The sequence below is a fragment of the Falco naumanni genome, chromosome 3, assembly GCF_017639655.2.
Source record: "Falco naumanni isolate bFalNau1 chromosome 3, bFalNau1.pat, whole genome shotgun sequence".
Taxonomy (NCBI): Eukaryota; Metazoa; Chordata; class Aves; order Falconiformes; family Falconidae; genus Falco; species Falco naumanni.
Genome location: NC_054056.1, coordinates 108,646,658 through 108,669,651, shown reverse-complemented (window position 1 = coordinate 108,669,651; position 22,994 = coordinate 108,646,658). Strand labels below are relative to the sequence as shown.

Sequence of the window (22,994 nt, the reverse complement as noted above, 5' to 3'; positions counted from 1 at the left end):
GGCATGGTCACAAGGGGACAGCCAGATGGCCAGGACCCTGTCCACCCTGGCACACCACGCACTGCCAAATCCCTAACCATTAACCCAGCCCCCCCCCCACCCCCGGCTGCATGCACCGGCCCCTTCAGCTCCTGTCCCAGCCATGGCAGCGATCAGCACCCCGGGGGGCACTGACACCCCCCTGTCTCAGGTGAACCCTAGCAGCCAGCGCACACCGCCACCTCCGCTGCAGCCTCTGCTTGAGCAGGCTACTGCCATTGAAGGCGAGCTGACCCAGGTGAGACCCCTACAACCACCCACGGGTCCCCAGAGCCACCCAGAGCCCCATGGGACACACAGACACCCAAAGCCACAGACCCACATGGGATCCACAGCTGACAACCATGGTCCCATGCTCCCATGGGTCCCCACAGCCACCCATGGGTCCCCATGGCCACCCAGAGCCCAATAGGACCCACAGACACCCATGGCCCCAGAGTCCCACGAGGTGCCCATGCCCACACATGCTCCCAGAGCCCAATGGTGTCCCCACAGCCACCCCAACCCTGCAGCCACCCATAACCATCCCTGTCCCCAAAAACACCTCCCTCCCTATGCCCATGCACATCCCTGTGTCGTCTTCCAGGTCCCTGTGGCCCCCAGGTCCCTGAAGCCCCCCATCCAGGTCCCCCCATCCACCCTGATCCCATGTCCCCAAAGTCACCCACTCCCCATGGCAACTGTGCCTCCCCTCAGGTCCCCACAGCCCCCTGTGCCCCCACATCAGGGTGTCCTACGAAGCTCTGTAAGAGTGCCATCCTCCAGCCCCACCGCCTATGACCATGTCCCCTGGGCCTCGGGGAGGGGGGTATAGGGGGACAGAGGACAGTGGCCTTGCTGAGCCAGCTCCTGTCCCCAAGGGGAAGGACAAGTCCTCCACCGAGGTCATCTGCTGCCATTCAGGGGATGCAGTTGCTGCCGGCCGCCAGCCCCTCACCTACCTCCAGCAGGTAATGGGGAGCCCCATGGCTGCCTGCACTTAAAATCACAGAATCGTGGAATCGTTTAAGTTGGAAAAGACCTTGAAGATTGACAAGTCCAGGGTTGACTGAGCACAACGGGATCTATGATCCTCAGCTCCCCCCCCAGCACCCTGGTGATGGGTGAGGGGCTGAGTCCTGACCTTAGGTGATGGGGGGTGGGGGTGGATCCTGACCTCGGGGTTACCCAGGGTGTTGGGGGGGGTGTGGGGGGGTGGTGACAAGGGGGGTTGGCCGCATCCCCACAGGTGGCTGCCATCTGCGCGTATCCCGCACTGCTGGACGCCGAGTGCATGCCGGCGGACACCAAGCAGCGCGCACGCCAGATCCTGCAGCACCTGCAGGGTGGCAGCCCAGGTACAGTGGGGATGGGCACACCTCAAGGGGGCCAGCCCCCCATATGGGTAGTGGGGCATGGGGGGATCACCAGATGCAGTGACACCGTATCTGTCCCCAGGGTCATACAACCTGGAGTACGTCACTGACACTGTGGCCAAAAAAGTGGCTCGTTACTTGGAGCAAAGGGACAATGGCATTCCCAGCGATCCCCACTGCATCGTCCCCTGCAGTGGCACCGCCTCAGCCATGGTGGTGAGCGTGAGATGGGGACCAGCAGTGGCAACTGCATGGCCATGGGGACACTGAGGACCCTCCAGCCACGGCAGCTTTTCCCGGCAGGACGTGGTGTCGCTGGTGGTGGATGAGAGGGCGGCGCAGCCGACGGGTGTGCTGGTGCCGGTGCCGGGCCCCCCGCTGCATGCAGCGGCAGCGGGGCTGGCGGGGGCCGTGGCTGTGCCGTACCCGCTGGCCGAGGAGCAGGGCTGGGCTGTGGCTGGCGAGGCGCTGCGGCAGGTGCTGCGGCAGGCACGGGTGAGATGCCACCCCAAGGTGCTCTGCATCGTCAACCCCGGAGACCCCACGGGTGAGTTGGGGGTGGTGGTGTCCCCGTGCCTCAGTTTCCCCAGGTGGGGGGATGTGAGTGGGCTCCCCATGCATGGGGGGACACCAGTGGGCTCCCCCTGGCAGGGCATGTGCTGAGCCGGCAGAGCATGGAGGACATCATCCGGCTGGTGGCTGAGGAACACCTGCTGCTGCTGGCAGATGAGGTGGGTGCGGGGGTGGGCTGAGGGGTGGCTGTGCCCCCCCAGCCTGGCTCCCCCTGAGCCTTGGGTGCCACAGGTGCTCCAGGACAACGTGGCCAGTCCGAGTCACCCCTTCCTCTCCTTCAAGCGGGTGCTGTGGGAGATGGGTGCCCCGCTCGCCTCCACCGTCCAGCTTGTCTCCTTCTACTCCCTGTCCAAGTGTTTCGGGGGGTGAGTACCAACACCTCATCCCCCCCCAGACCTCCCAAAACCCCCTTTGCCAGCCCCCTCCACCTCCTTCTCCCCCAGGGGTGGTTTCCGAGCAGGTTTCTTCGAGCTGGTGAACATTGACCCAAGTGTCCTGAAGTGCTTCTACACATGGGGGATGTCAGTGTATCCCTCCATCCTGGGTCAGGTGATGTTGGAGATGGCCATGGAGCCCCCGCTGCCCAGTGACCCCTCCTATCCAGCCTTTAAGGAGGTGGGTAGTGCCAAGACCCCTCCTCACAGCCAGCTGCCACCGGGACACACAGGTCTTACTGGTAGCAGTGGGGGGATATCCCACGCTCCAGCCGAAGGACAGGCAGGTGCTGTGTGGGCCCATGCCTGTTTCTGGCTCCATCCCCATCCCATTCCATCCCATCCCATTTTCATCTCCATCTTATCTCCATCCCCGTCGCCACCCCCATCCCTATCACCATCCCCATCCCATCCCCACTCCCAATCCCATCCCAATCCCCATCCCCACCCCAAGCCCAATCCCATCCCCATTCCAATCCCAGCCCCATCCCAATCCCCATCCCCACCCCATCTCCAATCCCATCGCAATCCCCCTCCCATCCCATGCCCTGCCCCACCCCACCACCCGGCTCAGCCCCCTCCCACCCCAGCAGAGGCAGGGGCTGCGCCGGGACCTGGCCCACAACGCCCGGCGGGTGCAGGAGGTGCTGGGCCGGGCCCCCGGCATCTGCTGCCAGCCCGTGCAGGGTGGCGCCCGCGCCTTCCCCCGCATCCAGCTCCCGCCCCGCGCCCTGCAGCAGGCCCGGGTGAGCACCCACGGGTGGCCGTGGGGAGGGGGGACCCGGGGTGGGGGGTGGGGACGGGGAGAGGGGTGCTGTGGGGAACGGAAGTCATCCCAAGGGTGTGAGACAGGGTGAGAGTGTGGGGAGCCCTGTGATGTGGGGTGTCCTGGGGAGATGGGGCACCCTGGGGACAGGGGGCATCTGGGGGACAGGGGGGTATCTGGGGGACAGGAGCCACCCCAGTCACAGGGGTGCTGTGGGAGTGCGGGGAACCCTGATGTATGGGATGTCCTGGGGAGACGGAGCACTGTGGGAGTGCTGGGCATCTTGGGGACATGGGGCATCATGTGGCTATGAGGGTCTCCAGGGTGGCGGGAGCCATCCTGGGGGCATGTGGGGAGCCCCCTGGTATGGGACACCCTGGGGACAAGGGGTACCCTGGGGCCACAGGGCACCCTGTGGCCCCCTGGGGACAGGGGACGCCCAGGGGACGCCCAGGGGAGAGGGTGCCCCCATGGTGCAGGGTGCCCATGCTCCCGCTGCTCCTCCAGGTGCTGGGCCTGGAGCCCGACGTCTTCTTCTGCCAGGAGCTGCGGGAGGCGACAGGGGTGGTGCTGGCCCCAGGGAGCGAGTTTGGGCAGCCAGAGGGCACCTACCACGTCGGGTAACACCGGGGGGCTCAGGTCAGGGGGGTGGGGTGGGGGGGGGTGGGGGGAGTGCTATGGTGCATGGTGGGGGTTGGGTGACAGGGGGTTAGGGAGCCCTTGGGGCTGATGCTTTGTGTGGAGGGTGGGCAGTGCTGGGGAGGCTCAGGGATGGCAGGGGAGATGGTTCGGGTTGGGTGATTGTGGTGATGGCAGGTACTAGGGGCTGGTGGGCTGGGGCTGGAGGGCTGGTTGTGTTTGAGAGGCTGGCACTGGTTGGCACTGGGTTGGGTGTTGGAGGCTGGTCAGGGGGGTTCGGTTGGGTCAAGGGGGCTGGGGGAGCTGGGGGATCGGGGCTGGGGGCTGGTTTGTGCCGGGACGTTGGGCTTTGGTTCTCAGGCACAGAGGTTTGGGGAGCTGGGCTGGAATGCTGGGGTTGGATGTTGGGGGCTGCTTGGGTTTGGGGGGAGGGGAAGCTGGTTTGGGCTGGGATTTGGGGGGCAGGGAGGTCAGGATGGATGTTGGGGGCTGGCAGTGGCAGAGGTTTGGGGGGGGGGGGGCTGGCTGCGATGGGGTGGGGGTGAGGACAGGTTAGGGAGGCCCAGCTGAGGTCAGACAAGAGGGATGTCATGGATGGTGGGGCTGGGGGAAGGGTTGGGATGGAGAGACTGGTTGGGTACCACTGGATTGCTACGCCAGGATGTTGTTGGGGGACAACAGGACTGGGTGAAGGGGGGATGTGGGACCACCCACCACCCCACCACCCTGTGCCCCCCAGGCTGTCGCTGCTCCTGCCGGCTGAGACGCTGGAGCGGGTGCTGCTCACCCTCACCCGCTTCCACGCCGCCTTCCTGCACCACTTCTCCTGACATGGGGGTGACCCTGGCCCCCTATCTGCCCCCTCAACCCCATTAAAGCCCCCCACAGATCACACCATGCCTCTGCTTGCCCCCCACAGGGAGCCAGAAGGGACCCACGACATGAGTTGTGGGGTGTCTCAACCCAACCCTGCTGGGTGCTGGTGGGGTGGGGGGGGCACCTGTGGGTGGTAGGTTGTAGAGGATGCTTGGCTCGACCTGGCTGGTCACTACCCTTTTATTAGTGGGGTTGCTGAGAGGAGAGCTGGCCCCGCCTACTGTTCCCGTACCATCCCCCCCCCCAGGGGACACAGGGGCAGCAGGAGGGCGACCAGCCCTGGCACACGAGGTGCCCTTGTGTCCCCCAACAAAAAGGCACGAAGAAGTTGAAGGCACTTCAGGGACCACCTAGGGCAGAGTCCCGGCCCATGGCACGTGGAGCCCGGTGGGGAGTGTGGGGTGGTGGGTGCTGAGGGGGGCACAGGGGGGTGCCGGGGCTGGGGGGGTGCCGGTGTTAGGAGTACTCCTTGACGAACTTGGTGTAGAAGCTGCTGAGCTTCTCCAGCAGGACCTGCAGCTTCTCAGTGGGTGGCAGGATGGTCATCCTGGGATACATGGGGGGCTGACACCAGGGCTGGGGTAGGGGAACACCCCCCAGCAGCTCTCTGAGCCCCATATCTCCATCTCTACCCCCTAACAAGCTCCTCACCACCCTGCACCCAACCCACTGGGCACTCAAGACCCCCTTCTCCCTGCACCCCTAGACCTTGCACCCTCCCACCCCCACCTCCCCAGCTAACTCAAACTGAGGATGAGGGTCTTGGGGTGGGGTTCCAGCCCCATGGTGGGACCCCAACCTCACGCCCACCCCTGACCCCCTCACCAACACCCACCCCCATCCCCCAGGCACCCACCGAAAGTGGAAGGTGCCTTCCCGCTGCCCGAACCCGCTGCCCGGCACCACACAGATGCCCGTCTCCTCCAGCAGCTTCATGCAGAAGAACATGTCAGGGGCCTGACCCTGCGCCTGCGGGACGGAATGGGGCTCAGCACCACACACGGCCATGGGTGGGCACAGGAAGCATCGGACCCACAGATGGGGCAGGGCGCCACCCCATGCACCATTAAGGGCCTCAATCACTGCCTGGGACTCACCTTGCCCAGCCCTGCATGGCTCAGGACTCATCCTGCCCAGCCCCACAGCACTAGGGCTGATTTTTTCCAGCCCTACATTGCCCAGTATTCATCCTGCCCAGCCCCACAGCACCCAGGACTCATCCTGCCCAGCCCCACAGCACTAGGGCTGATTCTGTCCAGCCCCACAGCACCCAGGACTCATCCTGCCCAGCCCCACAGCACTAGGGCTGATTCTGCCCAGCCCCACAGCACCCAGGACTCACCCTGCCCAGCCCCACATTGCCCTGGATTCATCCTGCCCAGACCCACAACATCCAGGACAGATTCTGCCCAGCCTCAGCACCCAGGACTCATCCTGCCCAGCCCCACAGCACCTTGGCGGCGGCCAGGGCACGGGGCGGCAGCTCGATGCGGGGGAAGGAGTACATGGCGCCCTGCACAGGGTTGCAGCGGATGCCGGGCACCTGGTTGAAGATCTCCTGGGTAAGCCGCGCCTTGTGCGCCAGGGCACTGAGCACCGCCTTCTTCTCCTGCTGGGACAGCCAGGCTGGGGACATCTCCTTTCTATCCCATCCCAACACATCCCCATCCTCATCCTATGCCCAGCCCCATGCCCAGCCCATCTCATCCCATCTCCATCCCCATCCCCATCCCCAACCCATCTCTATCCCATCCCATCCCCATCTCATCCCATTACACCCCCATCCCATCCCCATCCCATCCCCATCCCCATCCCCAACCCATCTCTATCCCATCCCATCCCCATCTCATCCCATTACACCCCCATCCCATCCCCATCCCATCCCCATCCCAATCCCTATCCCAATCCCCATCCCCATCAGATCCCATACAGCAATAAAGAGCTCATATGAAGGATCCCCAGGCTGTGGTGGATCAACGACAGTATCCAGGAGGATCTGCCCAGGCACAGGTGGGCACAGCCGCACTGACACCAGCTTGGCCAACTGCTGCTGCACGTCAGGGTCCATGTTCACCACCTCCACGTACCCACTGCGGAACCCGCACCTGGCATGACATGGCCCGAGGAGTGATGGATGGGAACCCATGGAGGAGCCCTGGATCCACAGATCGGAGCTGTGGATGGGGACCCATGGACAGGAACCAACAGAGAGGGACCTACAGATGGGGGTCTATGATGGGAACCCACAGAAAAGAGCCGGCAGGCTGTGGCTATATGTCCTCTGACACCCACAGAGCTGTGTCATGTCCCTACAGGGTCATGGCATTACTGTCCCCACCCTTGGGACCCACAGAGTGGTGGCATCATCACCTCCACCTCAAGAGATCCATAAGGTTGGAGTATCTCCATCCCTTCCCCTAAGGACCCATGGGGCCATAGCATCACCAGCTCCACTCCTGGAACCCACAGGGCTGTGACATCACCACCTCCACCCCAGGGGATCCATGGGGTGCTGGCATCTCCATCCCCACCCTTGGACCTACGAGGCCATGGCATCATCATCTCCACCCCAGGGGATCCATGGGGTAGCAGCATCCCTATCCCCACCTTTGGACACACAGGGCTACATCATCTCCATCCCTATTCCTCAGTCTGTGGCATCCCTAGGACCTGTGAAACCATGGCCACCCACCCCTAGGGTGACGGTGGTGGGACTCACTCGCCCATGAAGCCCTTTGAGACAGAGTGGAAGGAGGCCAGCTCCACCACCTCCGAGTAGGGCGGCCCCATCTCAAACAGCACCTTCTTGAAGGAGTGGAAAGCCGAGCCCTCAGCATAGATGTTGTCCTGGTACACCTGGGGTGAGGAGGTGGCAGGGTGTTACTCAGATGCTGAGGTTTCCCCAGGGAGGGGGGTCACCCCGTGGGTCTCACTCACCTCATCAGCCATGAGGAAGAGCTTCTCCTCGAAGGCAAACTTGATGACGTCCTCAATGCACTGCCGGCTCTGTACCTGTCCTGGGGGGACACAGCATCAGGAGACATCATGGTGCTGGCACTGGGGGCTCCCAGCCCCCCCACCGGCTGGGTTCCGGGGGGCTGAGCCCCCATACTGGTTGGGTTTTGGAGGTCCTGGTCCCAGCACTGTTAGGGCATTGGGGGTCCCAGCCTCGGCACCACCAGAGCACAGGGCATCCCAGTCCCAGCCCTCATGGTGCCAGCTGCAGTCCCAGTCCCAACAGGGAACGGGGGTCCCAGTCCAGCCCAGGGGTCCCAATCTAGTTTTGGGGTCCCAGACCAGCCCTGAGGTAACAGTCTAGTCTTGGCGTCCCAGTCAAGTCCCAATGTCCCAGTCCAGTCTTGGGGTCCCAGCCAAGCCTCAGGGCCCCAGCCCCAGGGTCCCAGCCCAACCCTGGGGTCCCTGTCCAGTCTTGGGGTCCCAATCCAGCCCTGGGGTCCCTATCTAATCTTGGGGTCCCAATCCAGCCCCAGAGTCCCAGCCCTGCCTCGGGGTCCCAGCCCCGTCTCGGGGTCCTGTCCCCAGGTACCAGTGGGGTTGCCGGGGTTGATGATGCAGAGGACGCGGGGGCAGCAATGCTGACGCCCCTCGGCCAGTGCCCGCCGCAGCTCGGCCACATCCAGCGCCCAGCAGTGCTCCTCGTCCAGGTAGTAGTTGAGCTGGACGGCGCTGAGCTCGGCGATGGCCGCCGAGTAGAGGGGGTACTGCGGGATGGGGATCAGCACCCCCGTGCGGGACCCCCCCTCGCCAGACACCAGCAGCTTCAGGATGCTCTGCGGGGGAGGGGAGAGGGGCAGCATGGGCATGGGGACAGTGTGGAGACAGGATGGTGAAGGCATGGGGACGGTGTGGGGACAGGGTGGTGTGGGCATGGGGACAGCGTGGGGAGAAGGAGGGTGAGGGGACAGGGATGGTGTGAGCACAGGGACAATAAGGGGACAGGGGTGGCGTGGGGACAAAGGATGGTGTGGAGACAGGGACGGTGTGGGGCTGGAGAGGTCATGGGCATGGGGACAGCAGGATGGGGTTGGTGTGGGCATAGGGGCAGCATGGGGACAGGGATGATGGGGGCACTGCAATGGCATGGGGACAGTGTGGGGACAGGGACACCATGGGGACAGCATGGGGACATCACAGGCACAGGGACGCTGCAGGCAAAGGGATACCATGGGGACAGGGACAGCGTCAAAAGAGCTTGGTCACCATGGGCAGGGTGCTGGCATGCACCCCACGGAGCCATGGGGACACGAAGGAAGCATGGGGACAGTGGGGACACATCATCCCCAGCGCCACCCCCCCATCTTGGCACTGCCCATCCTGGGGCCGGTGCCAACCCTGGCACAAAAGTCCCTTTGTGAGCATCCGCCGTGGGAACGGCTGGCGGGTGGCACCCAGCCCAGGGCCCGGGTGATGCTGGGGATGGCCGATGTCCCCATACCACGATGGCATCGCTGGCCCCGGTGGAGAGGAAGATGTCCTGGGGCTTGGCGGGGACACCGTCACGGCGCTGGAGGAAGCGCGCCACGTCCTGCCGCACCAGCTCGATACCAGGGCTGGCACTGTAGGCACCTGGCAGAAGGGACACGGGGGTGACACAGGCATCCAGGAGGTGACAATGGGAGGGTCCCTTCCACTGCGGGGCACGGGTACTCACCAGCGCTCTGCCCGGCACAGGCTGCCAGCAGCCGGCGGGCGCGACCCTTGGCATCCTGGGGGATGGAGGGCTCGGCGAGCAGCTCCGGGCACAGGCACAGGGCGGTCACCTGCCAGGGGACCCGCTCAGCTCCGGACACCTGGGTCTGCGTCGGACGCCTGGGTGTCCCCATCCCCCTGTCCCCCCCATGCTGTCACCCAGAGCTGGGTACCTGGCGGAGGAAGGTGATGGGTTTCTGCCCCATGGCGTGCGCATCACCAATGTTCGCCTTGATCACCTCGGTGAAGGGCTTGGGGACACCCTGTGGGGATGGGGACAGTGTGGGGACAGGGACAAGGAAGGAGACAGTGACAGAGTTGAGGGACAGGGAAGGGGACAGGGACAGGGATGGGGACAGTGTGGGGACAGTGACAGATTCAGGGACAGGGATGAGGACAGGGATGGGGACAGCGTGGGGACAGGGAAGGGGGCAAGGTCAGTGACAGTGACAGAGTCAGGGACAGGGAGGGGGACAGGTATGGTGTTGGGGATGAGGACAGGGACAGGGAACAGGGGTCAGGGGTGACAATCCGGCCACCCCCACCCAGGGATGGCACCACTGTGGCTCGGGTGGCAGTTTCAACAGGGTGACCCCAGGCCCTGGCACAACCCCAGTGTCCCCTGTCCCGGGGGGGGGGTGGGACATGGAGACAGCTGGGACATGGGCACCCTAGGGATGGTTGGGACTTGGGGACCCCAGGGGGCACAGCTGGGACATGGGGACAAGTGGGACACAGGGCCCTTGGGGACACTGGGGAACAAGGACACTGGGTCCCCAATGCCCCACACCAGGTCTCCAGCCCCGGGTGGCCATGGCCACCTCCCGCCCAGCCCTGGACTTTGGCCACCTCCGCCAGAGGCCGGACTCTGCCCCAGCCCGGCACTGCCTGCCACCACCACCCCTGTCACCTGCTGTCACCCCCATCACTTCCTGGCATCCCTGTCACCCCCATCACCCTCTGCCACCATCACTCCATCACCCCCAACACCATTGTCACCCTTGTCACTGCCGTCATACTCCTGTCACCACCACCACCCTGTCACCCCTTGTCACCTCCCATCACCCACTGTCACCCCCTGTCATGCCCAGCCACCCCTGTCACCCCACCATCACCCCCCCCATCATCCCGGGGCACTGGGAGACCCTGTCAGTGTCCCATGGGGAGCCACACTGCCACAGACACCCAGGGTGCCCCTACCCCCACCCAGCACCCAAGGGTGCCCGGGCTGGGTGCCAGGGACAGGGAGTGCCGGGGCAAGGTGAGGCTGGCACCCTGCCCCGCCACCACCTGCCCGCGGGGGCTGCGGGGACACCCCCACAGGACACCCCCACTACCACGGGACACCCCCTGCCCATGGGACACCACTTCCCACCCAGGGGACACCCCCCACCCATAGAACACCTCCCCCCACCCAGGGGAGACCCCCACCGACGGGACACCCCCTGCCCAGGGGACACCCCCCTGCCCAGGGGAGACTCCCCCATAGGACTCAGCTGACTCCAGGGTGGCAGTTGGGGGGCGCACAGGTGGATTCAGGGACATGGCGGCGGGGGGGGCATGGGGAGGGGGAGAGGTTCCTCCTGGGAATGGGGTGCTGGGCCTGGGGGTACCCGGTTTGGGGATACCCCGGTCTGGGGGTCCCCAGGGTGCCAGGTGTGGGGGTGCTGTGTCCGGCGGTGCCCCAGATAGGACACCCCAGCCTGGGAGGTGCCCAGGTGAGGGGGGTGCCGGTGTCTAGGGGTGCTGGGTGGGGGGTGTCCGGGTCAGGAGTCCCCAGGTCTGGGGGTGCCTGGGGGGGGGGGGTGCCCAGTCTGGGGGTGCTCGGTTTGGGGATATCCCGGTCTAGGGGTAGGGGTGCCAGGGGTGGGGTCCCGGGGGTGCTGGGGGTGGGGTCCCGGGGGTGGGGGTCCCGGGGTACCTGCCGCAGGTCCTGCTCCAGCTGCAGGGCGCGGGTGACGATGGGCCCCCGCACCGCGTACTCCACCCGCCGCACTGCCGGGTTCATGGTGCCGGGGGTCAGCACCGGCCAGCGGCCCCCCCCGGCGCCCGAACCCGCCGCTGCCGCCGCCGCCGCCGCCATGGTCCGCCCGGCCGGGAGCCTGCGGGGCCGCAGCGTCCTCAGAGCCCGCATCGCCCCCCCGGGGCCACCGGCACCGGACAGCTGCCGGGCCCGCCCCCCCGGCACCGCCCCGGGCACCGGGCACCAGCACCGGGCACCGGCACCGGGGGCAACGGGCACCGGCACCGGGCACCGGCCGGATCCGCACCTCCCCGGCGCCGCCCCGGGCAACTGGCACCGGCACCGGGACACTGGCACCGGGGGCAACGAGCACCGGGGACACCGGACACCGCCACGAGCAATGGGCACCGGCACCAGGGACACCGGCAGCGGGGGCAAAGGGCACCGGGGGCAATGGGCACCAGCACCGAGGGCAACGGACACCGGCCGGATCCACCCACACCTCACGGCCGGCACCGTCCCGGGCACTGGCACCGGACAGCGGCCGGACCCGCCTCCCCCGCCCTGGGCAACGGGCACCGAGCTCGCCTGCCCCCAGCACCGCCCCGCGCACCGGGCCTTGGGTCCCGGTCCCGGTCACCGGCCAGACCCACTTCCCCCCCCAGCACTGCCCGGACACCGGCACCGGTCCCGGGGGTGTCCCCCCGCCACGGGATGTCCTGGCCCACGGTTGGGGGGCACGGGGTGCGGGGACATGGGGGGACATGGAGGACACGGGGGACAGGACATAGGAAGCGGGAATATGGAGGAACACAGGACATGGGACACATGGGACATGGGGACACAGGGGGACACGGGAGGACACAAGAGGACATGAGACGTGGGGGACAAGGGAGGACACAGGACGACACAGTACATGGGGGGACACAGGACTGGAGGACGTGGGGACACGGGGTATAGGGACATGGGGACGCAGGGGACACGGAGTACAGGGACATGGCGACACAGAACAAGGGGACAGGGGGGACCTGGGACCGGGGGACACAGGGCTGTGGGGGACACAGGACACGGGGGACACAGGTGACATGGGACACAACAGGTGGATTCGGGGTGTGACGTCCGGGGGACACACGGAGAGCCGGGCCCCGGCAGGGGCCACGGGCTGAGATCCCCAGGGGCACGTGGGGGACTGGGACCCCCGGGGACACGCGTGGGGCTGGGACCCCCGGGGACACGTGGTGGGCTGGGACTCCCGGGGACCGGAGTCGGGGGCTGGGACCCCCGGGGACACGCGTGGGGCTGGGACCCCCCGCCGCCCCCCGGCCCCACTAACCCGCGCTGCTTCATGGCCCCGCTGCCCAGAGCGCCCCCTGCCGGCCCTGCCTGCCACCCCGCGCCAGCCCCGCCCCCCGCGCCAGCCAATCCCCGCCCACCCCAACCCCATTGGCTGCCGCTGCTCCCGGGGGGGGGGTGTGTGTGCCCCACAACTGCCGGGGGCGGGGGGACCCCTGGCTATGGGGGAGCCACGGGCACCCCGCTGTGGGTGCCCCACAGCCCCTCTCCCCAGGGGTTGCCCCACAACCCCCCTCCCCCAGGGGGCACCCCATAGACAACCCACTGTGGGTGTCCCACGGCCCCCTTCCCCATGGGTGCTCCAAAACCACCCACAGCATGTGGGGTGTCCCACCCCCCTTACTTCCACGGCGCCCCCTCGCCATGGGGCACCCCACATGTTGCCCCCTGGGGTGCCGGGGGTCCCAACCTCACGTTGCCCTCTGGGGTGCCAGGGGTCCCAGACCCACGTGTTTCCTTCCGGGCACCCTGTTCCCGTGGGTGTGGGGCAGCGCGAGCCCTTATCAGCCCCACGCAGCGGGGAGGCAACACAGCCCATGCCCCCCCAGCCCCCCCCTGCCCCCCAGCAGCCCCCTGCCCCCCAGCAGCCCCCTCCCTTGGTGCAGAGCCTCATCCCAGGGGGCCCCAGCGCCCCCCCGGCGCCTCACCTGTGTCCGTGCGGGGGGGGGGGGGGGGGGGGGGGGCGCTGCGGGTCGAGGGGGGACCCTGTGGTGTCACCGCCGCAGCCTGACCTTTGCGAGCAGCTGCGTGCCGGCTCCTAAATATACCCGGGGGAGGCAGCTGCCCGGCCGCCTGCCGGCCCCCAGCCCGGGGAGGTGGGGGGGTGCACAGGGGGCGGGGGGGGGGACGGGACCACGCCCTGCCCACGCCCTGCCTGCACCCTGCCCACACCCTGCCTGCACCCACACACCCCGCGGGGGGGCCAAGGACGGGGCTATTTTTACCACGTCTTGGAGCAGTGACACCGTCGCAGGGACAAGGAACACAAGGGACACAGGAACCACATGCCCCCCGGCCCCGGGCGGTGCCGCGGGGTGAGGGGGCCGGGCAGACCCCCACCATACGGCACAGAGACAGCAGATGGTGCAAAATGACAAGGCTTTGATTTCGGCAGAAAAAAAGGCCTCGTTTTCAAAACAGTCAAAAAGAGGCAAAAAACACTCCACACCCCCCAGCCGAGGGGCCAGGGCCACTGCAGTGCCGGGGGCGTTGGGTGCTGCACCCACGGGTGCCGCAGCCATTCACATCACCTTACAGCAGCGCTGCTTCTCGGCCGGCGCCTCCTCAGCCGGCGCCGTCAGCTTGAGGAGCGGGGGGTCTGCGGAGCCGGGGGCTGGGGGTGGGCCGGCCCCCCCCCCCAGCCGGGTGCTCCTCATGGCGCGGGCGCTGGAGCTTGGCGGCAGCCCGGTGCCGCTTGAGGTCGGCCAGGGTGTGGTGGGCTTTGTCCCGTGCCACATCCACCCCCGTGTCCACCGCAGTGCCGCCGCTGCCACGCTCTGACTTTTTGGAATAGAGGGCTGTGCCGTTGCGCTGTGGTGGCGGCTCGGGGGGCTCTGCTGGCGCCAATCCCGTGGGATCCTGCCGGGAAAGAGGGACACCATGTCACCGCCCCAGCAATGCTGCGCACGGGGAACCCTCGCCCAAAGTCCCAGCAACTCACGGCCAAGTGGCAGCGGAGCTCGGCGTCCGTCTGCCGGTCCTCATCCTCGCTGTCGCGGTGCTCGGTGCGCTGCCAGACAATGGCCTCCCGCTCATGCTCCTTACGGTACAGGTTGGTACGCTCCGAGACGCTCACCCGCCGCACCACCTTCCTAGGACAGAGATGTGGGGAGAGTTCAGTATGGCACACGGAGCCCCTGCACCCCCCTCCTCAGTGCCGGTGGTTACGGCTACGGCAGCAAGGGTCCCTCCAGCCTTACCCACGGCTGCCGGCGCTGGAGGTGCGGCGCTGCAGCAAGGATTTGTGTTTCTCATGGGATTTCATGACGGCATCGTGTTTGTGCTTCAGCTCTAGGAGCTTGGCCCGGACCTCCTCATCCCCACAAACATCTGCAGCAAGGATAGTGGCGTCACCTGGCGAAACGGGACGAGCCACCGGCACTCCAAAAACCTCAGCAGCGTCCCACAGGGATGGAAGATCCCCCCCCACCAAAACAACAACTCACCTAGGGGGGTCTCATCCAGCACCGACTTCCCATTGAGGTCGGCACCGTGAGCCACCAGCAGCTCCACCAGCTGCACCTGGGCAGACAAAGGGCACGGGGTGAGCAACAGCAAAACCCAGCAGAGGCTGCCCGCCCTGCCCGTGCCTACCTGCCCCCAGCAAGCAGCGGCATGGAGGGGCTCCCAGCCATCCTCGTCCCTGGCGCTGGTGCCAGCCCGGTGCTCCAGCAGCAGCTCAGCCGCCTCCACGTAACCGTTGGCCGCCGCGATGTGCAGCTGCCGGGGATGGGGACGCGGTTGGGGGTGGCTCAGCCATCACTGTCACACCCCTCCTGCTGTCACCCCTGCCTCTGCCCATCCTACCAACGTGGCGCCGCCGTGTCCCCGTGGCGCGTCCAGGTCAGCCCCTGCCTGTACCAGCTGCCGGATCTCCTGCACCATGCTGCGCTCCGTGGCAGCACGAGCCTCCTCAATCTTCTCCTGGGTGATACCTGCTGGCAGGAGGCAGGTGAGGGGGGGGACACCGGGCCCTGACCACCACCCTGTCATATTTCTGCCTTCACCTGGCAGCCGACACCGCTTCACCAGCACCATGCTGGCACGGTGAAGCTCACCCTGCTCTGCCATGGCTGTCTCAATGCAGTCAAGGGTCACTTCATCCTCACACAGGTCGTAGGGCATGTTCCCATCCGAGTTGACAGCGAGGAGGTCAGCACCACTGTTTTGGAGACAGGCACAGCAGTCAGGGACATCCCGCAGCTGCTGCAGTGCACAGCCCCAGTTCGGTGACACCCCCTGGCTGTGCCGTGGTACCGTTGGATGAGGAGCTGAACCAGGCGGAGGTGGCCACAGGTGGCGGCAGCATGGAGCGGCGTCCAGAGCTCGCTGTCACGGGCGTTGACATCGGCCCCGGCTTCCAGCAGCACTGTCACCACATCACCGTAGTCATCGATGCAGCACTGGGAGGGAGAAAGCACCAGCAGCAGTTATGGGGTGCACCAGTATTGAGGAAACCTTCCCCAAAGCATCCCAAAATCTCCCGGGGATGGAGCCGGCATGGATTCAGGTACTGCAGAGGGATGGAGCCGGTGCTGGGACACCCGCACATCCCCAGCCGGCTGGAGGGAAGCAGCTCCCCAGTGGGGGCTTCACCAGGCCAGTGCACACCATGTCCAGATGCCAGCTGGGTTCTGTCACGCTGGCTGACATCAGAGGGGCATGATGCTTAACTCCAGGCACACAAACAGCCAGTGAGCACTGGCACGGCACTGCTGTGCCCTCCCCAGTGTGGCACTGCTGGGATGGACACAGCACTGCCCTGCCCAAGCCCTGATGCCACCACCTTATCCAGCCCGCGGCGTGGCAAAGGCTTGGCACGTCCCCCAGCATGTCCCCCCGCACTCAGGTCTGGCCATGCAGCAGCCTGGCATCACCAGGTAGAGCTGGTCAACAGGATGGAAAGGATGGAGGGACAGAAGCCAGAAGCCAGAGCTGTTGTAACAGCACTGGCACGGCATACCTGGTGCAGCGCGGTGAGACCGTCCTCGTTGCAGAGGTCGGGGCTGATGCCATTCTGCAGGAACTGCCGGACTACAGAGAAAGAGGGTTTGAATGAGGGTCCTGCCAGCCCTCAGAGCATCCCGCCAGGGCTGAAACCGACACTTTGGGACTTTGGGCTCGCTGCATGCAAAGTCCCACCACACCAGTGCCAAACTCTCTGGTACCTCCAGGCGCCCAGTAAAGCCACGGCCGGCAGCAGGTGGGATCTGGGGTCCCATGCACTGCAGCAGGATTTATGGACACTGGCTATGAGCTGCTACCTCATTTTCAAGAACATTTGGAGGCAAAATTGGGATTTATGTCCCACTTTTAACCCCAAAACCATTTACTTGCGAGTTTTTAGCGGTTCAAGCTTTCCCAGAGCCCCCACCGAAAGCAGTAACTCTGCCATTCCCACCACCGGCACCCACCTTCCTCAGCATCGTGCCGGGCCGCCGCCTCCAACAGCTGGACACTGGCGGGGAATGTCACCCTCTTCCCTTGGCTGTTGCTCTTCCTCCTCCTCCTCTTCCTCTCAGCTGCCACCTTCATCCCCTGTATCTCCTTCTCTGTCTGCGCCCATTTTTTCAGCTGCTGGGCCCGGCGTTTCTGAGCGTGTTTCAGCCGCTCCGGCGTGCTCAGCCGTGCCACCGCTGGCATCTCTGCCAGCAGCTCCAGGTGCTCAGCCATGGCAAGAAGCTTTGCCGGAGAACGGAGCGTATCCCACCGGGAACCGGGTATGGAGCTGCTAGCTCCCCCACCAGCATCACCCACAGTCCCTCAGAGCAGGGACGGGTTTGGCTTAGCCCTGTATCCCAGTGCCTTCCCCAAGCTTCACCGCCAGCTCCGGAGACAGGGATCGGTGTTTTGGAACCATCTCCCTTGTCCCAGTGCTCCCTGCCTCCTCTTATAGCACCCAATACCACAGGCAGGGGGGTGGGCCAGAGGGTGCCGTTAAGCCTTGAGGGGGGCGATCCCCCCCCCAGCACCTCACGTTCACCAGTGGTTTGGAACAGAGCTGGCCAGCAACACCAGATCCAAAGGCACGGAAGAGCAAGGCAGGTGTCAAGGCCAGAGAAATCCTGCCAGTCCAATCCCAAATGCTTGTTTGCCACCTAATTATCCCAATGAGCTTTTGCCTTCCTGCCCCCTGGAAGCGTTTGCCGGTCATTCAGCGGCCGCCACCTCTCCAGTCTTGCCGAGGAGCTGATAACGCAGCTTGGAAAGCTGCCGACGGGCAGAGGTACAGGCAGTGCTGCCAGAATCGGGGCAGCTTCTCAGGTATCGCTGTGCTGGGGCTCCAGCCTCTCCCAGCTGTGGTGAGATGAGCTTCACTCAGTGGCTGGAATCCTATGGGAAAAAGGGAAAGAAATCGTTAAAGGATGGGGAGAGGCTCAGCACAGCCTGGCTTTGCCGGTAAGAGCTGCGCCATGCCCAACCCACCACTGGTTTTTGCCGTCTTCCTAATCCAGGATTAACCTACAATCCAAGTTGAAGTGAATTCCCCAGGGCCCCAGCCCAGGAGCCGCCTTCACCGAAGCCACCGCACCCCAATGAGTGCCGGCACAGCTATGCCAACAGCACGCCGGTAACCTTGAGGGGTCACCCACCGCACTGGCAGGCGCGGACCACGCCTCACCAGGAAGAAACACCGATCCTCCACCGGCCAAGGGGAGCCTGGCACGTCCTGGCCAGGGCAGCCTCGCCAGCACGCGCCGGTTTGGCACAGCCACGCTGGGAGAGCCGCAGCCGAGCACCTCGCGCCCACGCCAGCATGGCCCAGCGGGCAGGGCGCGTCCCACCAGCTGCAGGGATGGGCAGGGACAGGCAGGGACAGGCAGATTCCAGCACAGCCGGCGCCCTGCGGTCGGTCCCCAAACCGGGTTCCCCTGCGAGTCGCCACGACTTCACCGGGCAAAGTCCGGTAGGGAAAAAAAAATTCCTGCACCTTAATCCCAGCATAAATCCCTCAGGAACGCCGAGGCCAACGCCGGCAGCAAATCCTCTCCGAAGTCGGCCTGCAATGGAAGAGGGGATCGCACAGACAGCAGGACCACCGGAGCCTCCGCATCTGTCCGTCCATCCCTCCGTCTGGCCGTCCATCCATCCATTCACCCGTCCAGTGGGACGCGGCTCCCCGGAACGCGCTGGCCGGAGCCCGGGGCCGCATCCCTGGCGCCACCCGGCCCCGAGCCGAGCCGGCGGGTTCCCCCGAAATGCCCCCCCCCGAAATGCCCCCCCCAGGGATGCCCCGAACTGCGGAGCCCGCGCCTGCTGCCGCGCCCGCCGCAGGGCCGGTGGCGGCTCCGGTGGCGGGCCCCGTGACGGCCGGGCCCCCATTACCATTTCTAATGTCTCCGCCTGCCCAGGCAGAACCAGCCCCCCCCTCATCATTTATTAATCACCCCGCGCGTGGCCGCCGGCGAGGCCGCAGAGGCTGCCCGGGCGGGGTACACCCTGACCCCCCCGGACGCGCGCGGGGAAGGAATGCCGGGGTCCTGCCCTGCCCGCCCCGTGACACCCCTCGGCACCCAATCGGGGCCACCTCCGGGCCTGGCATCGGCGCTGCCGCTACCCCCCCGCCAGGGCTCGGGAGAGTCGGGGACCCCGGGTCCGGCCCGCGCTCCGGCGGTGCCCCGCGGGACACCCGAGCCTGGGGGCTGCACCCCCCCGGCCGTACCTGACGCTGCCGGGGCCGCGGCCCTGCCCGCTCCGCCGCCGCTGCTCGGGGCGGGGCCGCCGCCGCCGCTCGCCATGGCAACGCGCCGCGCTTCCGGCGAGGGCGGAAAGGGCGGGGCTCCGGCCGGAAGAGCGGAGCGCTCGGCCACGCCCGGGGGGCGGGCGCCCCCTGGCGGGCCCCGGGATGGGGGTTGCGCGAGGCCACCGGGGGCGGAGAGGGGAGGGGCTGGGAGCTCCCTGTCCCCGTCCCCTGTCCCCCCTCCGGACGTGAGGGGAGGGTGCAGGGGGACAGGGAGAAGTGGGGACTGGAAAGACGGGGCCGGGGGGGGCACAGGACATGGGGTCGTGGGGACAGGGGGGACGGGAAAGGGATAGGGCACAGAGGGATGGGGGACGGGGACATTGGGACAGGGGACATGGAAATATGGGGATAGGGGACAGGGAGACGGGGACATGGGACAGTGGGACTCGGGAACATGGTGTGGGGAAGGGGACACGGGACATTGGGGCATGGGGACAGGGCTGAGACGTGGGGCACAGGTAGGTACGGACAGGGCAGTAGCCCAGGGACGTGGCAGAGGGGCTCACACGGTGGGGGGGCGGGGACAGAGACACCGGTGGTGGCAACGGTCACCTCTGTCCACACATCTCCGAACTGGGCCTAGTGTCCCACCCCATGTCCCACCCCTCCCTGTGTCCCCTGTCCTCTACAAAGTGTCCCTCCCGCCCCCTCACCCCCCTCGGTGTCGCCACCCCCCCAAGCGTCTCTGTCCCCCTAGGTGTCCCCATCTGTTCCTCCATCGTGTCCCCCTGTCCTCCCCAGGTGTATGTACCCTAAAGCATCCCCGTGCCCCCCCCCCCCCAGTGTCTCCATATCCACCCCCCAGTGTCCCCTCGGGGGGCACAAATACACCCCTTCACCCACGGGGGGACCCTATGGGGACACCCACGTGCCCCACGCTGTCCCCTGTGTCCGAGGAGGGGTCGGGGGGCCCCCGGGCAGCACCCAGCACCCGCGGCTCAGCTCAGCACCTTTATTGCAGGGTCTCACCGCAGCACCACGAGGGGGGCACAGCCCCCCGGCACCCCCCGTACCCCCCAGCTGTGCCCAATTCGAGATGGGGGAGGGATCCCCAAACCTATTGCACTGACCCGGGGCGCCCCCCGGCCCCTCAGCAGCCGTAGGGGCTCACGGGGACACCCCCCCATGGCTCACCCAGCTCCAGGGGGAGCCAGAGGGGGTGGGGGGTGGCACGAGGAGCACAGACATAGCAGGGGACGGTGCAGAGGGGAATCAGGGGCGAGTGTTGGGGGTCCCAGCGGGCCGGGTCTCCTGGCGAGGGGGTGCCCCCCGCCCAGGGCATGGGGGGCGGCGGAGGGGGCGGCGGGGAGGGCGGGGGGGAGGCGGGCAGGGCACTGCAGCAGGCGCTCGATGGAGAAGGGGGTGGTGGGTGGGGGGTGCTGGGGGGCGGCGGGGGGGCTGGAGGGGGGCTCGGGGGAGTAGGGGCAGCCCCGTAGGACGAAGGGGGCCAGGTCCCGCGCGAAGGCGGCCGCCCCCCCCCCGCGCCACCGCCGTGTTCTGCAGCTTGAGAGCGTCGGGGGGGATGCGGCTCATGTCCACCGTCCAGTAGTTGCCCTTGGCCTTGGGCTTGGCTGGGTCCTTCAGCACCTGCGGGGGGGGCGCAGGCACCGCTGGGACCCCCGCCCGCACACGCGCCCCGGGGCGCCACCCCCTGCGCCCCCCGCAGCTGCACCCCGGGAACGGCACCCCCCCCGACGGAGCCCACCCCTCGGGCAGGCCCCCAGCCCGGCCCCTGCCGCCGTGGGACCTCCCCCCCGCCGCATCCCCAGGGAGACCCCTCCTCCCGGGGACCCCCACCCTGACGAGACCCCCCAGCCCTGCCGCTCCCCCCCCAGGAATCCCCCCAGCTGCCACATCCTCAGGGACCCCGCCCTAAGGGCCCCCCGTGCCTCATACCCCAGGTCTCCCCAGCCCAGCCCCTACCCCAGCCCAGAGACACCCCCTACCCCAAGGACCCCCACCCCAAGGGCCCCCTGCCGCCCCGGCCCACCTTGGCGAAGCAGGGGTTGGAGGAGAGGTTGTGGCGGATGGAGTCCTTCCAGCCCTGGTAGCCCCCCCCGAAGAAGGGGAAGAGGCTGCCGATCTCCTGGATGATCTGGGGGGGCCCGTCAGCCGAGGGGGTCGCACACCCACACCCAGGCTCCCAGCGCCGCCCAGTGCCCCCCAGCACTGCATGGCTGTCAGACTAGTACAGCCCGGTGCCACAGCACCACAGCCCTGTACTCCCAGTACAGCCCAGTATGGCCCAGCCCCGCACCCAGTGCAGCCCAGTCCCCCACACCCCAGTGCTCCAGTGCAGCCCCATCTCCCAGCACGGCACGCTGGCACCCCAGTGCTCTCAGTACATCCCAGTCCCCCAGCCTCGCAGTACACACCTCTCCCAGTACAGCCCAGTCTCCAGCCCTGCCCCTTTGAGCTCCCAGTGCAGCCCAGTCCCCTGGCACAGCTCCCCAGCGCTCCCTGTACAGCCCAGTCTCCAGCCCTGCAACCATGTGCTCCCAGTTCAGCCCAGCCCACTGGCATGGTTCCCTTGCACCCCAGTCCTCCTAGTAAAGCCCAGTCCCACAGCCCCACAGCCCAGTGCTCCCAGTACAGCCCAGTCCCCAGCCTTGTAACCACGGGCTCCCAGTACAGCCTAGTCCCCAGCCCTGCAACCATGTGCTCCCAGTTTAACCCAGTTCACCGGCGTGGCTCCCCAGTGCTCCCAGTTTAGCCCGGTCCCCCGGCGTGGCTCCCCAGTGCTCCCAGTTTAGCCCAGTCCCCCGGCGTGGCTCCCCAGGGCTCCCAGTGCAGCCCAGTCCCCCGGCACGGTTCCCCGGCCCCCCAGTGCTCCCAGTACACCGCAGCCCCGCTCCCCAGGCGTCCCAGTGCCTCCCAGCCCCCAGCCCAGCCCCGGCTTCACACCCGTGTCCCTTCGCGAGGCAGCCCCCGGCACCCCCGGCCCAACACTCCCCCGGGACCCCCCCCGCCTTCCCCGGCACAACACCCCCCAGGAACCCCCGGCACCCCCCGAGACTCCCCCGCCTTCCTCGACACCCCCGGCCCAACACCCCCCTGCGACCCTCCGCCTCGGCATCCCCACCTCGGAACCCCCTGGCCCCACCAACCTCCCCCCCCGGGGGGGTGTTGGGCCGGGGGGCAGGGGAAGGCGGATGGGTCCCGGGGGGTCCCGGGGTCGGTACCTGGGCGAGCTTGAGGCGGCGGCCGGGGGCGGCGCGGATGACGAGGGCGATGAGCGCCAGGTAGGAGTAGGGGGGCTTGGGGTGCCGCCGGTACCGCTGCCGGCCCCGGGACCCCCGGGACCCCGGCCCCGCTGGCATCGGCTCCGCTCGGCTCGGTTCGGCCCGCCCCCGTCGCTCCCCGCGGGACACCGACGCGGAGACGCCGGGTCGGGTCGGGCTTTATCAGGGGCCGGCACCCCCCGGGGCGGGGGGATGGGCACTGGGGCACAACGGGGGGGGGCGGGGGCACCCCGACAGCGCGCCCTGCCCAGTGCCCCCAGTGTGCCCAGTGTGCCTAGTGCCACAAGTGCACCCAGGGGGCCCCACTGCAGCCGGCGTGCCCAGTGCCCCCAGTGTGCCCAGTGCAACAAGTGCACCCAGTGGCCCCATTGCAGCCGGTGCTCCCAGTGCCCTCAGTGTATTCAGCGCTCCAGCTGTGCCCAGGGTCTGGGACCACCGCACCCAGTGGCCCCAGTGCAGCCCGTGTGCCCAGGTGTGGGACCAGTGCCCCCAGTGGACCCATTGCGCCCAGCGCTCCCAGAGCCACCGGTGCCCCCAAGTCTGGGACCAGTGCCCCCACTGCACCCAGTAACCCCCATTGT

At 67.2% G+C, this 22,994-nt stretch overlaps 3 protein-coding genes across 9 annotated transcripts; 1 reads left to right on the top strand and 2 right to left on the bottom strand.

The window, feature by feature from the left end:
• The first annotated feature begins 53 nt into the window (after positions 1–53).
• LOC121084882 (alanine aminotransferase 1-like) lies at positions 54–4,698 on the top strand. 5 transcript variants are annotated; one of them, XM_040586920.1, is made up of 11 exons: positions 54–277; positions 900–989; positions 1,268–1,376; positions 1,477–1,610; positions 1,698–1,941; positions 2,046–2,125; positions 2,250–2,332; positions 2,411–2,582; positions 2,992–3,147; positions 3,675–3,787; positions 4,546–4,698. In XM_040586920.1, the coding sequence occupies exons 1-11, from the start codon at positions 143–145 to the stop codon at positions 4,634–4,636; spliced, it is 1,407 nt and encodes a 468-aa protein (XP_040442854.1). In that variant the 5' UTR covers positions 54–142; the 3' UTR covers positions 4,637–4,698. The 5 variants fall into 5 exon arrangements, with proteins under 5 accessions (XP_040442854.1, XP_040442855.1, XP_040442856.1 ...); XM_040586921.1 differs by having other exon boundaries at positions 57–277; positions 2,199–2,332; positions 3,675–3,806; XM_040586919.1 differs by having other exon boundaries at positions 59–277; positions 2,199–2,332.
• A 148-nt stretch (positions 4,699–4,846) lies between these two features.
• Positions 4,847–11,871, bottom strand: GPT (glutamic--pyruvic transaminase). The gene is made up of 11 exons (XM_040586914.1): positions 11,314–11,871; positions 9,566–9,655; positions 9,355–9,463; positions 9,139–9,269; positions 8,230–8,473; positions 7,620–7,699; positions 7,402–7,538; positions 6,613–6,787; positions 6,136–6,291; positions 5,539–5,651; positions 4,847–5,229 (listed from the first exon to the last, which is right to left on the bottom strand). Exons 1-11 carry the CDS (start codon positions 11,524–11,526, stop codon positions 5,139–5,141), a joined length of 1,539 nt encoding a protein of 512 aa, XP_040442848.1. The 5' UTR covers positions 11,527–11,871; the 3' UTR covers positions 4,847–5,138.
• Positions 11,872–13,789: 1,918 nt separating this feature from the next.
• PPP1R16A (protein phosphatase 1 regulatory subunit 16A) lies at positions 13,790–19,140 on the bottom strand. Of its 3 annotated transcripts, none has more exons than XM_040586917.1 (11): positions 19,091–19,140; positions 16,842–17,760; positions 16,391–16,461; positions 15,685–15,830; positions 15,486–15,589; positions 15,235–15,362; positions 15,022–15,147; positions 14,874–14,949; positions 14,628–14,781; positions 14,369–14,519; positions 13,790–14,286 (listed from the first exon to the last, which is right to left on the bottom strand). In XM_040586917.1, exons 2-11 carry the CDS (start codon positions 17,098–17,100, stop codon positions 13,993–13,995), a joined length of 1,509 nt encoding a protein of 502 aa, XP_040442851.1. In that variant the 5' UTR covers positions 17,101–17,760; positions 19,091–19,140; the 3' UTR covers positions 13,790–13,992. The 3 variants fall into 3 exon arrangements, with proteins under 3 accessions (XP_040442851.1, XP_040442850.1, XP_040442852.1); XM_040586916.1 differs by lacking the exon at positions 19,091–19,140 and adding an exon at positions 18,050–18,387; XM_040586918.1 differs by lacking the exon at positions 19,091–19,140 and having other exon boundaries at positions 14,628–14,757; positions 16,842–18,267.
• Positions 19,141–22,994: the final 3,854 nt, after the last annotated feature.

Coding starts and splice junctions, on each gene's coding strand:
- LOC121084882 (XM_040586919.1), top strand. CDS start 143: ATGGCAGCGATCAGCACCCCGGGGGGCACTGACACCCCCCTGTCTCAG. Junction 1,942..2,045: donor CAACCCCGGAGACCCCACGG/GTGAGTTGGGGG, acceptor TCCCCCTGGCAG/GGCATGTGCTGAGCCGGCAG. Junction 2,583..2,991: donor CCTATCCAGCCTTTAAGGAG/GTGGGTAGTGCC, acceptor CTCCCACCCCAG/CAGAGGCAGGGGCTGCGCCG.
- GPT (XM_040586914.1), bottom strand. CDS start 11,526: ATGCGGGCTCTGAGGACGCTGCGGCCCCGCAGGCTCCCGGCCGGGCGG. Junction 8,474..9,138: donor GGGCCAGCGATGCCATCGTG/GTATGGGGACAT, acceptor CCTCCCCCGCAG/AGCATCCTGAAGCTGCTGGT. Junction 7,700..8,229: donor CAACCCCGGCAACCCCACTG/GTACCTGGGGAC, acceptor GTGTCCCCCCAG/GACAGGTACAGAGCCGGCAG.
- PPP1R16A (XM_040586917.1), bottom strand. CDS start 17,100: ATGGCTGAGCACCTGGAGCTGCTGGCAGAGATGCCAGCGGTGGCACGG. Junction 14,950..15,021: donor CCGCTGCTTGCTGGGGGCAG/GTAGGCACGGGC, acceptor TTGTCTGCCCAG/GTGCAGCTGGTGGAGCTGCT. Junction 14,782..14,873: donor GCTGGATGAGACCCCCCTAG/GTGAGTTGTTGT, acceptor CCGTTTCGCCAG/GTGACGCCACTATCCTTGCT.